General features: G+C 40.4%; 1 protein-coding gene across 1 annotated transcript in view; it reads left to right on the top strand.

Moving 5' to 3' along the window:
* The first annotated feature begins 8,908 nt into the window (after positions 1-8,908).
* PRR5 (proline rich 5) overlaps positions 8,909-16,150 on the top strand; it is a 40,718-nt gene continuing 33,476 nt past the window's right edge. Inside the window, exon 1 of the mRNA XM_015824034.1 lies at positions 8,909-9,137. Coding sequence (XP_015679520.1) covers positions 9,007-9,137 — 131 coding nt within the window. The 5' untranslated portion in view covers positions 8,909-9,006. The remainder of the gene's footprint in view (positions 9,138-16,150) is intronic.

The following is a 16,150-nucleotide window of genomic DNA, read 5'->3' on the forward strand; positions in this document are numbered from 1 at the left end:
GAGGCGTAGCTGGCAAGCGGCAGAGACGGAGCAGGCCGACCACCAGCTGGCCCAGCCCAAGGGAGGTAAGGCACCCGCCGGAAAAGGGGGAAAAAATGGCGGACAAAAAAAATGGCGGACAGCCTTGCTTGGCGACCCCCATGAAATGGTCGATCGACCCCAAATGGGGTCCCGATCCACAGGTTGAGAACCACTGGCCTAACTCAAAAGCAGAAATCAACTTGTGCAGAATTTAGGGGATGCTGGTACAAAATGTTGATATCTTGGCTTAAATGCTTTGGGCCTTCTTTTCTCCCCTTTTCTCCTAGTTATAAGGAAAGTACAAGCCAGAAGTGGGGTTCTTGCCAGGAAAGAGCAGAAGTCTTCTGGCCACTGTTTCCAGCTGCCATTTTGTATTCTGTACCTTCTTCTACAAAGGGAATCTTGTCTCTTGCCTCCCTCAGCCCTTCCCATCCACCTGCTGTCTGCAAATCCAAATTAGAAGAAATGATAACTGGTCATTGTAAAGTTGATCCAGGAATAGAAGTATTTATAAAATGGATGAGATGCTCTGTATTCAGGAAGAAGATGCCTACTTATCCCAATTTTCTTTTCAGATGCTCAAAATAACGAGAGCAAAAGCTAACTTGGATATTTATTTTTTCATGCATTCCCTCTTCCCAAAGCATGCTAGTTTAAAATAGTTCAAAGCAATAAGCTGACTGCACTTTCACTACTTATCTGGGTGAAATTGATTCCCAGTGATGGGTCACTTAAGAGGTTTCTTTGATCTGTATTTAATTTACAGGTAATGAAACATTGTGCTGCAACTTTTCTGCAGTTTTGGCCCAGCCATTTTCTCCGAACTGTTTCATTAATTATGCTGTGGTTAATGTTGTGCTCTAAAAATTGTGTGTCAAACAAATGCAAACTTTCTTATTTTGTGTTAACTGATTTCTCTAGTCTCAGAAGCTAAGTAGGGGTAGCATTTGAATGGGAGATCACAGGTAGAAATCCAGACTAGACAAGGAGTAAGCAAACAACATATGCCAGAAAAAAGCAATTCATTTTTTTAAAAGAAAACTAAATGGGGTTGTCCATAAAGTCAATAAGAATCAAGCTCAGCTGAAAGGACACTTCATAATTTTATGTATTTTTTTAAAAATCTGCAGAGCTCTTTCTCCAACATCACTTGTGCAATTGTCATCAACTGCCAGGATCCTCCATTTCTGATCCACAGAAAAGGAAAGAGAGCAGGCACATGAAAGAAAAACATTATTTTGCCCACTTCTACTCCACTTCTACTGCAACCCTCTGCAGGTATGTTCCTTGTCAGTGTTCGGAGGCTGTTTGCTGTACGTATAGTCTAGATAAGATAAGATAAGATAAGATAAGATAAGATAAGATAAGATAAGATAAGATAAGATAAGATAAGATAAGATAACCTTTATTGTCATTTTTTTCCCAAGCCCCATCCCTGCCCCCAAACCTAGAAACTAGAGGAGCTATCTGTGCATCCATTTGGAGAGAAAAAACCACAATTCTGTGTCTCTTCCACACCCTTCAGGAAATGAAATTTGAGGTGCTATGGGTAGTCCTCAACTTACGATCATAACTGAGCCCAAAATTTATGCTGTTAAGTGAGAAATTTGTTAAGTGAGTTTTCCCCTATTTTACAACCTTTCTTGCCTAATTTGTTAAGTGAATCACAGAAGTTGTTGAATTAGTAACCCGGTTGTTAAGTGAATCTGGCTTCCCCATTGATTTTGCTTGTCCGAAGGTCCAAAAGGGGATCACGTGACCCCGGGACACCTCAACCGTCATAGATATGAACCAATTGTCACGCATCCAAATGTAAATCACGTGACCATGGGGATGCTGAAATGGTTGTAAGTGTGAAAAACGGTCCTAAGTCACTTTTTTCAGTACCATAGTAACTTTGAACAGTCACTAACAAATTGTTGTAAGTTGAGGACTACCAGTACTAGCTGTAACCCTCCCCCCTTTTTTTCCCAAATCTTCAGTTTGAGTGAAAGCAGCTCCAAGTAGAAGGTAGTTCCTCAGGATAAGAAATATATTTTAATCTCAGAGACAGACTCTTTTTTGCTTGAAGCAATTTCATGATTCCTTATTGATTTGACAAAGACAGATTTTTTTAAAAAAAAATATGTCCTATTTTGGTTTCCATAGCTATATGGCATTGATGTGGCCAGAATCTGACCTTGATTAGGGTTCCATTCTTTGCAGAAGGCTTGTGGGGGTGAAGAAATTGCCTCCTTCCCTTCTGCCATGAAATTATGATTATTTGGACAATAATATCTATTTGCATCATCTACGCTCTTTTCTCCTGTAAGATGCAAGGATGTGAGGGAAATAATCTATTTTCCCTTCCATGTTTTTTAAGGAAGACTATTACTCTTTACATATGAGCAGTAGAGCTAAGACTCCACTGGAACATCAACTAGGAGGAAATTCACAGGTGTTATTCACACGCCATCGGTGTTCTGATGATGAGATGGTCTGACGACCATTTCTTGAGGAACAGGTCCTTACAATGGCGCCTCCATCTTGGCAGCAGTTAAAGCCAGATTCAAACGATCCAGTGGGAAAGTGGGGCTTTCCATAGGAAACTGTAATCCTGATACGTTATGGAGGCAGAGTCTGAAGAAGGTCCCACTGGTCTTTTGTAGGGCCACTTCCCACTCATCTGACCACAAGCTCTGAGCTACCATGGCCATTTCTGCTTGGGCTAGTAGAGAACAGAAGCTCTCAGGCTTGTGGGTTGTGAGAATAACCTTGAGGAACAGAAAGAAAAGCCACAACCAAGACAACAGTCCAGAGCAGAAATGTAGCTTGAGAAAGCATCTCAGTCTTGACACTCCCTAGTTCTCCTGAAGGTAAGGAGGGGGAGGCTTTTAGACTTGCAAGTTTCTATTAGTTTAACCCTATAATAAAAGTAGTTTTACTATTCATAACTTTGGTTTTCTGCTCTGGGCTACCTGGAAAGGCTGACAAGAAATTAAAGTTTTATTCTCTCCCTTCTCTTCCATTGAAACTTCCCATGAAGTTTTTATCCTACTAGGAACTTCAGCTGATGTCTCTCACAGGGTTGGTAAAAAACTATCATGATGGCAGTTATGATTTCACAATAAGTCTCACTTCCTTTTTAGCGCATTGACACAAGTAAAGAGGAAGCGGGACAATTGTGGACACCACTTTAATCAGGGGTCTTCAAATTTGGCCCTTTTATGACTTCTGGACTTCAACTCCCAGAATTCCTCAGCCAGGCACGCTGGCTGAGGAATTCTGGGAGTTGAAGTCCACAAGTCATAAAAGGGCCAAGTTTGAAGACCCCTGACCTTGATTATTTTTTCCACTTCTGCAGATGTTCAAGATATTTGCTAGAGAGGAGACGTGAATTCTTCATCTTCTCTGCTCCTAACCCCTCAATTTTATCTCTCTACCCACCCCCACCCCCATATCAAGTTTAACCATTTGGTGTCTTTCTAGTGATGTTCACTGGCAGGGGACAGTCAGCTGTCCTGTCATACAATCAGGTTTTTCTTATCACTGATAATCCCAAAGTGTCCATATTGCCATTATGGATTTCATCAACACCATCTTCTAGAATCCTAAAATGGTTTATGTGGAGATCTTCCTGCATTTTATCCCTCCCATGACCTTTTGGTGCATGTTGGCTTAATAGTGATGGCCCAAAGTCCCCCTTCTGTGGTTGAGGTTAAATGATTAAATGATCTGTTCATAATTGTTCAGCATTCTACTTTAGAAGCTTTGGATACTTAGAGCTCAACTTGTACTTGAAGCTATATTTTGCGCTGAGGAATTATCTGCTCCTCAGTCATGGGAATTGATACGACCTCAGAAGATATTTGAGTGCAACTGGCAACTGAAGTTGGAATTTTGCAAACTTGTTAGCCACAGGAAGGATTAAAGGCTGCCTGCTTCAGCAGTTAACTTGTTTGTTCAACTAGGCTTTAAGATTTCAAAAATGAATTTTGTAATTCAGAATTTTTATTTCAATGGCAGGGTGTCCTTAGAAGGAGGTCAAAAAGTGCAAGAAAGTAGGCATGACATTGCCACCAAAGTCCTACCTTTTTGTATTAAGGTCATACATAACATATTGCTTATCTTATGGTGAAATTTTAACTGCTATTGCGTAGCAGCAAAAAAGCCCAATAATGATTTTTTTTAAAAAAAAAATGCAGTCATATAGTGATAAGGTATTTAGCATGTTAAGAACATGTACTAAATCAGACAATTCAGATACGTTATTTCTTGTGACATATTTTTCAGATAAACCTTTTTCTCAGTGGCCTGTGATGGCATCTTTGGCTACCAGCCTGTAGAGGGAGCCATTTTCAACAAGGAAATTTAAGATGGGTATATGATTACTATTGGTATTACTAATGAGTTACTCAGCGGACAGAGGAAAGGGAATAGGATGATTCAGGAAGGGAATGTCTTTTTCAAACTAATTTGCAAGTCTTTGTTTCATTTTGTATTTTAATGGTCATTGGCAGGTCTATCAGATCTAGCCATAAAACCAAAGGTGAACACCAGAGGGAGTAACAACTTACTCATCTCAGGCTAATCATTGCTGCCCTCTAGTGGTGATGTAGATTTTGACAGGACAGTCTCTCTGCATTTTAGTGAAGACTGGTGACATAACCAGGCATTACCTTTGCTTTAGGTTTCAAAGTATGTGATGGTTTTCCCCTCTATTTAATTGGTGCTAGTCATCCTTGATGTATCTTGACTTTATAGTCTGAAGAAAAAAGAAAGATAATCAGGGACAACAGGAACAAAGTCCTAGATTTGAAATGAATAGCCAAATATTTGCATCGACTCGTGTAAATATGGCATTGGGCATAGATATAAGTTTATAGCTGAGTTCTGTGGCAAGTAGCCTTGGCTGTTCTGGTAAGCTAAGTAGGATCTTTGGAAATAAATATTAATAAATGTCTACAATGCAGCACCCCCGTGGCCAAGCCATCAGTGGCATCCCTCGGGGTAAGGTGATCAAAAATTGCAAAAGGGTGGATACATTTTCATGAATTTAGGCCTATTCCTATGTGTGTTCCTAGTGCTCTTTTTTAGTTTTTCAAATCATAGTCTCTGCAGGATTCATGGCTTTGCACCATAACTATACATATCCCACCTCTTTCATACATGCACATCAATCCTTGAGCATCTACAATTAATGCAAAACTTACATTGTCTCAGCATTACACTATCAATGAATTCCCCCTGTAGATGCCCGGGCTCCTCATAATTAAGAAAAATAAATATAATTATTTAAAAGAAGATACACACACATACACACACACACACACACACACACACACACACAAAGTTTTTCTGGACAGACCGGTCTGATTAATGCACCTTGGTATTTTGACTGCTATACTGAAGTTCTACTTATAATCACTTTTGATTATAAGTAGAACTGCAGTATAGCAGTCAAAATACCAAGGTGCATTAATCAGACCGGTCTGTCTGGAAAAACTTTCTGTATATATTCCCTTGGCTCGGATGACAAAGGGGAGGAGAGCTGGTGGCCTAATGGTTAATACAACTGCCTAGCATGCAGGCTGCCCAGGTTTGAATCCCATAGAGGGTATGGCTAGCTGATGAGAGCAAAATAAGCTTGAAAAAGCTATTCTAGTCTCCCATTTAACTGTTTAACTCTTTGTCAACAAAAAATAAATTTGGATTATATATATATATATATATATATATATATATATATGCACATAACACCATTCAATACATGGAATGCTTGGTTTAGACTGAGTGATAATTGTAGAAAAATAAATATAATTATTTAAAAGAAGTTTTATATATATATAAATATATGCACATAGCATATATATATATATATATATATATATATATATATATATATATATATATATATATATATATATATATATATATATATATATATATACACACAACACCATTCAATACATGGAATGCTTGGTTTAGACTGAGTGATAATTGTATGATCTACCCAGGTCATAGAAAGAATTGCAAACCGACCCAGTTCTTAAGCGAGTAGGTTTTGCCTATATGTACTGCAATTAAGTGGTGCTGTTGGGGTTCTACAAGAGGTTCTAAAATACTTAGAAAGAATCCTTGTCCAAGGATAATGCTCTCTTTTCAAACAATCAGTATTTTCACTGTTCATGTTTGTGTGAACATGCATGATAATATCCCCAAATACTATTTAAAAATTGAGCTTGGCTTTGATGCATTTGTGTTCATTATTTTTGTTTTTTGAAAAGAAAATTAAGGGAAAGTAGCTGCATTGGACAAGTTGGCTGAAAGACAATATAATTCTGCCCAGCATGCTAGTTTGGGAATTCTGGGATTTGAAGGTCACACATCTTAAAATTGCCAAGGTTGAGAAACACTGCTTTGTTGACTTCGTGTTCACATCTATGCCCTTTTCTTGGCAACAGTATAGAAGCAGCTTGCTCTTGCCTTCTTCCTGCTTGTTCCTTTAACTTCCCAGACCTAAAATTCCTGATGGTTGCCCATCCAAGTAGAAACCACAGTACATCCAGCTTAGCTTCTGCTAAATCAGTATCAGTGACCTGGAGTAAATTATGAACTATGTAGAAATACCTTGGGGTTTTTTATTTTTAAAAAAACAAACCAGATGAAGTCCACCTGTGATGGAGAGAAATAAGCCTGCTCATATTCCCTTTGGAAGCCATGGGGAATCTTGTGGGAGAGAGTCAGCACCAAGAATAAGTCAGAACCAGAGGAAAGAAAAGAAGCTCAAGGGACATCAAAGGACAGCTAAGATAGGAAGGAGCCCTTCCAGGTTCAGGGATTCTGTTCTTCACATGAGGCTTAACTGGACTAAGAAGCCCCGTATGATTCAGGAAGACGGGATTAGATGTAGGATGAGGACATTTACTCAAAAGCTACTATCCATTGGATCTTCACTTAGCAGCTCTCCAGAGCCTTGGCCTGCAGGATCTGCTGTACTTTACAATCTTTAAAAGAGCTCTGAATTAAAATTAAGGACAACTGTGGAAAAATCCACAGCCTTGGTGTCTTGGATGAGATAAGGACATGGCCATGAGTGACTCATGGATCCTGCATCCTCATAAACAGGATTAGATTATTTAGAAGACTGCATGGCAGCAAGTCAAAATGACCTAAGCAAAAATCTGCAGGGATTGGGAGCCTACATTTTCATTCACGCAAGATTGGGCAGTCTCCATTCAGCAGATGAAATGTATTCCATGACAGTTCAGCCATTCAAGTTCACATTGCCAGCCCTTTCAAGCCAAGAGAAAACATGGTCTGAGGACTTATGTCCCAGCCAAGGATTGGACTAAATGACCTTCAAAATCCCTTCTGATCTAGGATTCTATGATTTTGGTAGCAAAGATACTCAATGTGATTTTAGGCAGAAATGTGAAGTGGTTAGGCATATCCAGGGTATTCATGCCTCTATTTTATTTTTTTTAAAGTGAGGAAGAACACTCTAAAACAGGGGTCTTCAAACTTGGCCCTTTTATGACTTGTGGCTGAGGAATTCTGGGAGTTGAAGTCCACAAGTCTTAAAGCCGCAATTGTGACTTAGTGTCCCCAACAACTGGCTGCCCTCTCTTGCTAAACATGTGGACCCACAAAAGATGCTTGTATGCTGATCTTCTCACTGAACAAAGCAGTAATTTCTGAATGAATGTAGTCCTTCTGCACTGAAGGAAGGGTAGCACCTGAAGCTAGAAAATACATGGAATATCCTTCGATTTTTTTTGAAAATGGATAGTCTCTGTTATGACCTGCAGAGAACCAGGTCTGCGTCTGAATTTTGTGCCAGGGTTAGGGCTGCCCCTGGAACTGTGCATCGGGAAGTGTTGGCTGTTCTTTTTCAGTGTGCACATTTTGTTTGATCCTGAAACTGCTGTTGCTTCCTTGTGGTGCCTTGTCACATGGCTGCTAATAGTCAATAATGCTGCTGTTTAAGAACTTTATGTCAATTCTACAGATACATTATATAGCAGGCCCTGTATGTTTCTTGGTCCTCTGCCTTCCCGTTTACATGAAAACGGAAAGTTTCAGAAACTAAGATTCTTGGTGCATCCAGGTTTTCATACCCAAGCAAGGGAATAGGTAGAAAATGCCTGGAGTTCCAAGTCAGATCATAATCATGTGCAGTGAACCCTTTGTGACTTAAATGCTGTGCCTTGCAAGTGTGTCCCTTGACATATGTAGATATGTCCCTTACTGTATATCCGCATCCCAGTTTAGGAAGCCTGGAGGAGTGAGAGGGCCGTAGGACATCTTCTGAATAGCTTTGCCAAAATGAGGTCTCTGTCTCTTTAAACAGGTGAGCTACGATGAGGCTTGCTCACCCTGGCACGTAGCAGCTGAATTGTTCTTTGCCCCAGTGGAACAGATAGAAACCCTGTGTGTTGTAAATGTGGCAAAGTTTCAGCGGTTGTGAAACTTTGCTGTGAAATTTCCATCCGTCACATTTTGTGGGTCGCTCCCCCCCACTTCTTATTGGCAGCTTCGTCTCCAGTTACAAAAGGAGGAGGAGGGAGGAGGAGCCATCTGCGCACTCGGTGGAAGAAATGTTTACTATGGCAGGTGGAACCTTTGGGCTGAATGAATCTCCATCTGTTGAGGGCCAGGAGAGAGAAACGTGGTGATTCCTTGGCTGGGACAGGAAGGGCCACTTAAGAAAGCGGCACCAACCCATTGCGATGACTAATCGGGCTGTGCAGTTGTCAGAATTGCTCTGATTAAAGGTTTTGTCTTCTCGCCGGCCGAGGACTGTTCTGTGGAGACTGGTTCTCTTTTATTTGTTTTGTTTTTCTTTCCTGTTGGTTTTCCTTTTTTTTTTCTTTTCCTTTTAAGTTTCACTTTTGAACAGCAGACGGAGAACTTGCCCCCATTGGGCGCGCCTGGCTCAGCTGCATATGTGTGTGTGGTGAAAAGGATGGGGTTTCTCTAGCCACCGCGCACAATCCATTGACCATGAGGACTCTTCGCAGGTTGAAGTTCATGAGTTCGCCCAGCCTCAGCGATCTGGGCAAGAGAGAGGCAGCTGCCTTGGACGAGCGGGGGACTCAGCACCAGCGGGCCTGCTCCAATGCCACCTGGAACAGGTAGGGCTTGGCTTTCCTCTTTGCCCTCTCCCCTCCCCTCCCCTGCCCAGGAATGTTCCCAGCAGAGTCCTCTCAAGGAACAATGGCCACCAAGGTGGTGGTTTTTTGCTTCTGATTGGTTGATTTCCCTCTTCCCCCAAAACTTCAGCTGACTTTGCCCTTTGGGAGAAGGTTGGGATGATTCTTAAAAAATGCCTGCCAGGATATCCACTCCTTTCTGCATTCCATTGGTCTCTGTGGGTACCTGCCTTTTGGAAGCAAACACGTAAGAGAATGGCTTGCATTTTGGAATGAGGGACCTTGCAGGACTCTTGGTGATTATCAGTAATAAATGCTGCCAGAGTGAACAATTCAACATTTATGATCTCTCCAAAGTGTTTCGAAGCACAGAAGTAGTATCTGCCTGTGACACTTTTTCCGGAATTGCTTTGTTGTTGTGAGATACCAAGAAGAGACATGATCACTTTAAGGAATTATAGGCAGGTGCTCTGTTTGCTGACCCTCACGCTTTGAAGCCCTTTTTGGAGACTGGATCAAAGTGTTGCACAAGCACTATTAAGCACAGGGTAGCTACAGTAGATAGCAAAAGTAGGAACTGGAAAGAAATGTTATTGAAGGAGTTGTGTTCCCCCCCCCCTTTTCTTTCCTCATGCTGTAATTAAGACTTGCTTATTGCCAGGGTAGGACGTCAAAACACTCAAGAAATAGCATGACAGTGCAGCTAAAACCTTAGCTCTTTTCATACGCATTGCACGTGGCACATGTTAAAAGGGGGCAGAACCTGACCATTATCTTGATACACATACAAGAGACACCCTTGGTATTACCAAGACATCCAAGCCTGCTTTGTCTCTTTCTTATCTTATTATATTTTCTCAGTCTAGTTTACTTAACACTCAGTTTTTGACTTTTTATTATTTAAGAAGCAGAAGCAGAATCTGTCTTGCATGTTCTATTAGAATGTCCATTGTATACCCAATGGGGATCAGTTTAATCCTTCCAATTTTTAATAATTCTAATTATCATTGATCACTCGTCAGAAGCCAAAGAAGATTGCAGAATTCTTATCAATAACTACTAGGAATTGACCGGTTCCTCCTCCGTGCTATGAATTATTAGACTGCTAATGGATTTAGGATTTTCTCACAAGTTTAAAAAAAATTTTTATAGTTAGTATATTGCATGCTGGCCTTTTACTAGGTTTGGTCTTGTATCATAAATAAATTTTAAATCAGTTGACATTTTAATGTCTTGTTGTTCTTTTCAACATTTGTACATTTCACCAAGCTATGTTTTGATTTGATTAAGCTAGGTGTAGCATGTTCTGTGAACAGAGAGACTCTGTGGTTTGAAAATTGGGACTTTTGGCACAGACTGTGCTGCAAACAAGCCAACAGGGAAGTATTCTATGAAATGTGGTTAAATGAAGTAAGGCTGAAGGATGTCTATGAGGCACCCTACCATATCTGTGCCTTTCTTTTTAGATTCCCCCACTCATGCTAACCATTGTAGCTGTTGACAGCCCATCACCATCCCTGGCACAGATTGGACATTGGCTGTGTTTAAATACATCTGAATTGTAAAAGGGCAGTGAGTCTGATCTGTTATCAATGTTTGGTCTGATGGTTAAGGCAGCAGGCTAGAAACTAGGAGAGTATGAGTTCTAATCCTGCCTTGGGCATAAAAACTAGCTGGCTGACTTTGGGTTAGTTACTTTTTCCTAATCTATCCTACCTTACAGGACTGTTGCTGTGGAGAAATTAGGTATGGTTGCTGCCTCGAGTTATTTGTGAAAAGAATAAAACCAGGATTAAATAAATAAATGTTTGCCACAATAAGGACATAAGACAATGTGGAACACTATATATTGTTTCACAACACTTTAAACTTGAAGCTTTACAGTCTCCCTGCAACACCTTCTGAAAATCATCTGCTAGGTGGGTAAAAGCTGTGGTGGCGCAGTGGTTAGAATGCAGTATTGCGGGCTAATTCTCCCGACTGTCAGCAGTTCGAGTCTCACCGGCTCAAGGTTGACTCAGACTTCCATCCTTCCAAGGTTGGTAAAATGAGGACCCAGATTGTTGGGGGCAACATGCTGACTCTGTAAACTGCTTAGAGAGGGCTATAAAGCACTGTGAAGCAGTATATAAGTCTAAGTGCTATTGTTAGGTGAGGGAAAACGGGATCTCAAATACTGGTAGTCTTTGGGATATGACCATAATGGAGCCTGCCCATTATGGTCCATGTCACAATTGTCATTTGGTAAAATGTCTCTCCTAACAATTGCCAAATTCCTGCTCACCCCAGTGAATAGTTAAATAGCTTGAATGTGCCTTACTTTCCCAGCAGGAAATTGGAACCAATCAGCACGCCAGGTATGCACCTCTATACAATAGACAGCTGGGATTCTGGAGGTGTTTGCATTGGACGGCTGCAACTCTCTGCAAACACTGCTTACCTATCAACCACTTCACAAAATAGGTTTGCAGCAACCTCTACAGGCAGTTCCAGTATACTCTAAATCAGGGGTGTCAAACTTGAAACGTCACGCGACGTATTACAACTTTTTTGCCATTGCCGGCAAAGGGGTGGGCACGGTTTCGTTATGATGCATCCAGCCCGCGGGCCGGCAGTTTGACACCCCTGCTCTAAATCAAGCCTTAACAGGGTTTACACACTGTTGCAGAAATTTCCTGCCACATTTAGAAACCTCTGCGGTGCTGTGCAGACCCTGTTAAGGCAGCAAAACAAAGCAGGTGAGACAAAATGGAGGTCGGATATAGGTCACTGCTGCACCGCCCAGGGATATGTGGTCTTCCCTCCTTCCCCAGCATGAGATCCAGAGAGCTTGAAAAGATAGGTGCGATGGGGATGGGCATGTCTGGAGTAGTTGCAACAACTGCAGGGTCCAGGGATGGTTGGATGGAGGAGGGGGGGTGCTGCAGCATCCCTGTGGTTGGTCATAAGGACAAATGTCCACGGGTACTGCAGCTGTTGTAATTTTGAAATATAGTTTTGGGTCATCTGTCATAACTTTGAACATTCATTAAGTGACCTGTCATATCTTGAGGACTACCTGTTTTAAAAACCTAGACAAGTTTCATTGCTGCATTAAGCATTACTGAGAGTATCTACGGAGAACTTGACATTCTCATATAGCCAGACTGAAAAAGACTCCGAAAATCAGGCCAATCCAGGATCTAATCAAAGACCATAAGTTTCCTCCAGAAAATGAGATTTGCAAATTGTTGGCTGCAAGCTAAGTTACTGTATAAGGGATCAGTGAATAATTCTGAAGGAGACGCTCTTAAAGGAAGATGAATGAGATTTTATGACTCATCAAGATTAAAGGTAAATCACTTCCTTTTCATCCTCTGACTGAAAGAACTGAAATTCCTTTTAAGAAATCAGGAGAGCGCATGGTCATTCTGCCTAGGAATTCTGGGAGTTGAAATCAACACCTGTTGAGGTGGTTGAGGTTCAGAGACGCTGCTTTGGAATGTTATTTTTAAACTATAAGTTTTTAAAAGGTGGTTTGTAGTTCAGCTTCACAACAGGCTTCCAAGAGCTAAGTAAAACCCATTGAAAAGCTCCACTGAATTGTATAGAAATGATCGTGGCTGAGAAATTTTATTCAACACTCAATTGACTTTCTCACAGTCTGTTGCCCGTGTTCTGCAGGATCTTTTTGCAGTTGCTCTCCTTTTGAATGTTTCTTCCGACCATTTTGTGAAGAAATGGAGAGCCAGTTTAACCTAGTGGCTAAGGCACCAGGCTAGAAAGTGGGAGATCGTGAGTTCAAGTCCCATCCAAAGCCAGCTGGGTGACTTTGAGCCAATCACTCTCTCTCAGCCCAACTTAACTCGCAGGATTGTTGGGAAAATAGGAGAAGGAAGATATGATGGATATGTTCACCACCTTGAGTTATTTATAAAAATAATAAAGGTGGAAAAGAAAAGAAAAGAAAGAGAAAGAAAGAGAAAGAAAGAAAGAAAGAAAGAAAGAAAGAAAGAAAGAAAGAAAGAAAGAAAAAAATAGACCCTGGACAACAGAAAAACCAACCATATCAATCTAGAAATTCCACTTTCCCAGGGCCATCAAAGGAAAAATAAAACTAGTTTCATCATTTTTTAATAAACATTACAAATACCTAGGCTGTATTTGAATGCATATTTAGAACTGTTAATCTTTTTATGAGGTTGAACCACATAGTTTAAGTCTTTCTTTCATTGTAGATATTGTGCATTTCTTCCAGCAAAGATATGCTTGCATCAGTAAACCTCTTAAATCAGGACTTACTTGCATGATGCAAGATCTTAATCTATATCTAGATGAACATATATGTTTAAGAAATCTTAACTTTTACCCTGTGCCATTTATCCTTTGTTTTTGACAGCAAATTGTTTGACGGCATTCATAAGTAGGTGATAATTCCCTCCCATGTTATGACAGTTGTGTAATAACCACACCCAAAGGTGTAGCTTCAAATCTTCCCCATAATTTTGAGAGAGTAAGCCACTCAGCCTATGACTTCATCATACATTGGAGGGCTGTAAAAGAAACTGTAAACTTTATTGGTTTTTATTGTTAGATTTCTGAGTGTGAAAGTTATTTGCCACTCAGTAGTTAAAGCAAACATATTTCAATCTTGTCATCACAAAACACATAGATAGCTATTTTACAACTCTACAAAGTATTACCCACATTCATTTTTGAATGTTTGTCCTTCTCTGAAGTTTCATTTGCACAGTAAAGTTGTGTTTCATTTCATCGTGTCCAGGTTCACCATAGCATAAGTCATAACATAATAAATCTGTTCCTATTTAAAATGCCACATCACTCAGTGAAACAATATATCATTGCCGTTTAGCTCTTCCAAAAAATGTACACTTCCATAGTAATATTAGTTATTTTGTAATGAGGTTGTTATGGCCTCACAAAGGTTGCATGTGACGCTGAATAATAGAAAGCTTATTATTAAATATTAATGTTTTTGGGGAAACTTATATCCCTCCATAAATTATTCTCATTAACATTAAACCAATAAAGTTTATAGTTTCTTTTACAGCCCTCCTTAATAAGGTGAATTGTCCATTTACGGGAAACATAGCCCAGCTTCTTATGAAGAGTTAGGCTACAGTATTTGCCAGGAAGATGATGAAATTACAATTAAGCCAACCAAGAATGAGAACTTGCATTTACATAAATTACACAATTTAAGACTTTTTCCCCCTTCCATTGGAGCTTTGCGTCAGAAGGAGTTTGGTAGCACCCTTTCTGACTGTGACTTTTGATAAAATGTGTTAGATGAACAAGGTCTTGACAAACTTCTGATCCTTTGTCACTTCCTGTCCATCTGGTCTTAGGTTCAATGAAGGCAAAGTAGGAGTCCTTGGCTGATTGAACTTTTAAATTTCACATGATGGTATTGCAATTTGAGCCTTGTACAAATGCTTTCCTGGCTAATTCTAGTGCTTATGTATAGTGCTTATGTATAGGCGTGGTGGGCATGCCAGTGCTAGTTGTGTGGGAAGAGAGTGAGTTAACATGCCTTTGTTTGAAGCATTAGAAAGTGAATTGAAAGTCATTCCAGGTGAGGCTCATAACAGAAGGCCTGTTGGAAAACAAGTAGCCAGAATTAAGCATTTCCACAAACATAAACCTGGTTCTTGTTGATGGCCTAAAATTGCATCTGTATCATTTAAGAATCACAAGTCTGGATGTTTGTCTTTACCTCCCTCCACGTCCATCAAAACAGCTCTTAATGGAAGGATTAGATTTCAGCATAGTTTCTTAATATCTCTGCCCAAATTCAACTTGGGGTTGGACCTGGCTAATGGTTGAATCACCAGAACATTCCCAAAAGCAGATAATAGCAAACCATCTCTCTCACATTGCCAAGAATAAATGTCCATGCAACTGAGCTCAGTTCAAGGGTGTCTTTAGCTTTTTCTAATTCCAGAGACCCCCCTCTATTTTCTGCCATTTTCAAGAAGAATATACTGCAGGGGTCTTCAAACTTGGCCCTTTTATGACTTGTGGACTTCAACTCCCAGAATTCCATAGCCAGCGTGGCTGGCTGAGGAATTATGGGAGTTGAAGTCCACAAGTCATAAAAGGGCCAGGTTTGAAGACCCCTGATATACTGTATTCAGTATTCAGTTTCACTTAAAATTTCCTTTACATTTGTGAGAAAACAGCACAGGTGAGGTATAACTATTGTGACCCATAAGGTTACCTGTGAACACAAATTAATGTTTAACAAATCTTGATTAAAGATATGGGTCCCACAGAATCATCTGAAAGATACCCAGATGCGGGTTTAACATCCTGAAGAGAAGAATTTTTTGAGCTCCAAATTAGATTTCTTTGGATTACTTTCATAACCAGTTAGCACTGAAAGAGGCACCTGCAGTCTAAATGGTCCAGCCATGGTTTCCTATTACCAGGAAGACTTTAAAATGATTGTTCTCAAGAGGCCTGAAAAAGGATAGTGCTTACCTGAATTTTCATCCCTTCACTAAATTGCAGTCTCTGAGATTGGGAGTAAGAGAACATAGAAGCTATTTTATTGAAGCAAGACTAAACCAATATACTGTACATTTATATTTTACACTTATGGTTATCCTAAAGCCCTGCTTTTTCCATGGTTGTGAGGGAGTTGTCATAACTGGCCTAACTAATCTTCTCTAGTTGTGACAATAAGGAACTTGTATCCAAGTCTATCAGGTTCCCCTTAGTCCTCTTCTCTCCAGGATAAATATGCAGATTCCATCTCCTCATAGGTCAGGGGTAGGCAACCTTGGCTCTTTTATGACTCGTGGACTTCAACTCCCAGAATTCCTGAGCCAGCCAGGCTGAGGAGAAAGGGAGAGGTTTCCAAGCTGAGCCAGGCTGGCTCAGGAATTCTGGGAGTTGAATTCCACAAGTCATAAAAGAGCCAAGGTTGCCTACCCTTGTCATAGGTACATGAATACCTGAAGAATCTTGGTCACTCTCAAAGTCACCAAGCG

Source organism: Protobothrops mucrosquamatus, unplaced genomic scaffold (genome assembly GCF_001527695.2).
Source record: "Protobothrops mucrosquamatus isolate PMUCROS unplaced genomic scaffold, P.Mucros_1.0 scaffold2090, whole genome shotgun sequence".
Taxonomy (NCBI): Eukaryota; Metazoa; Chordata; class Lepidosauria; order Squamata; family Viperidae; genus Protobothrops; species Protobothrops mucrosquamatus.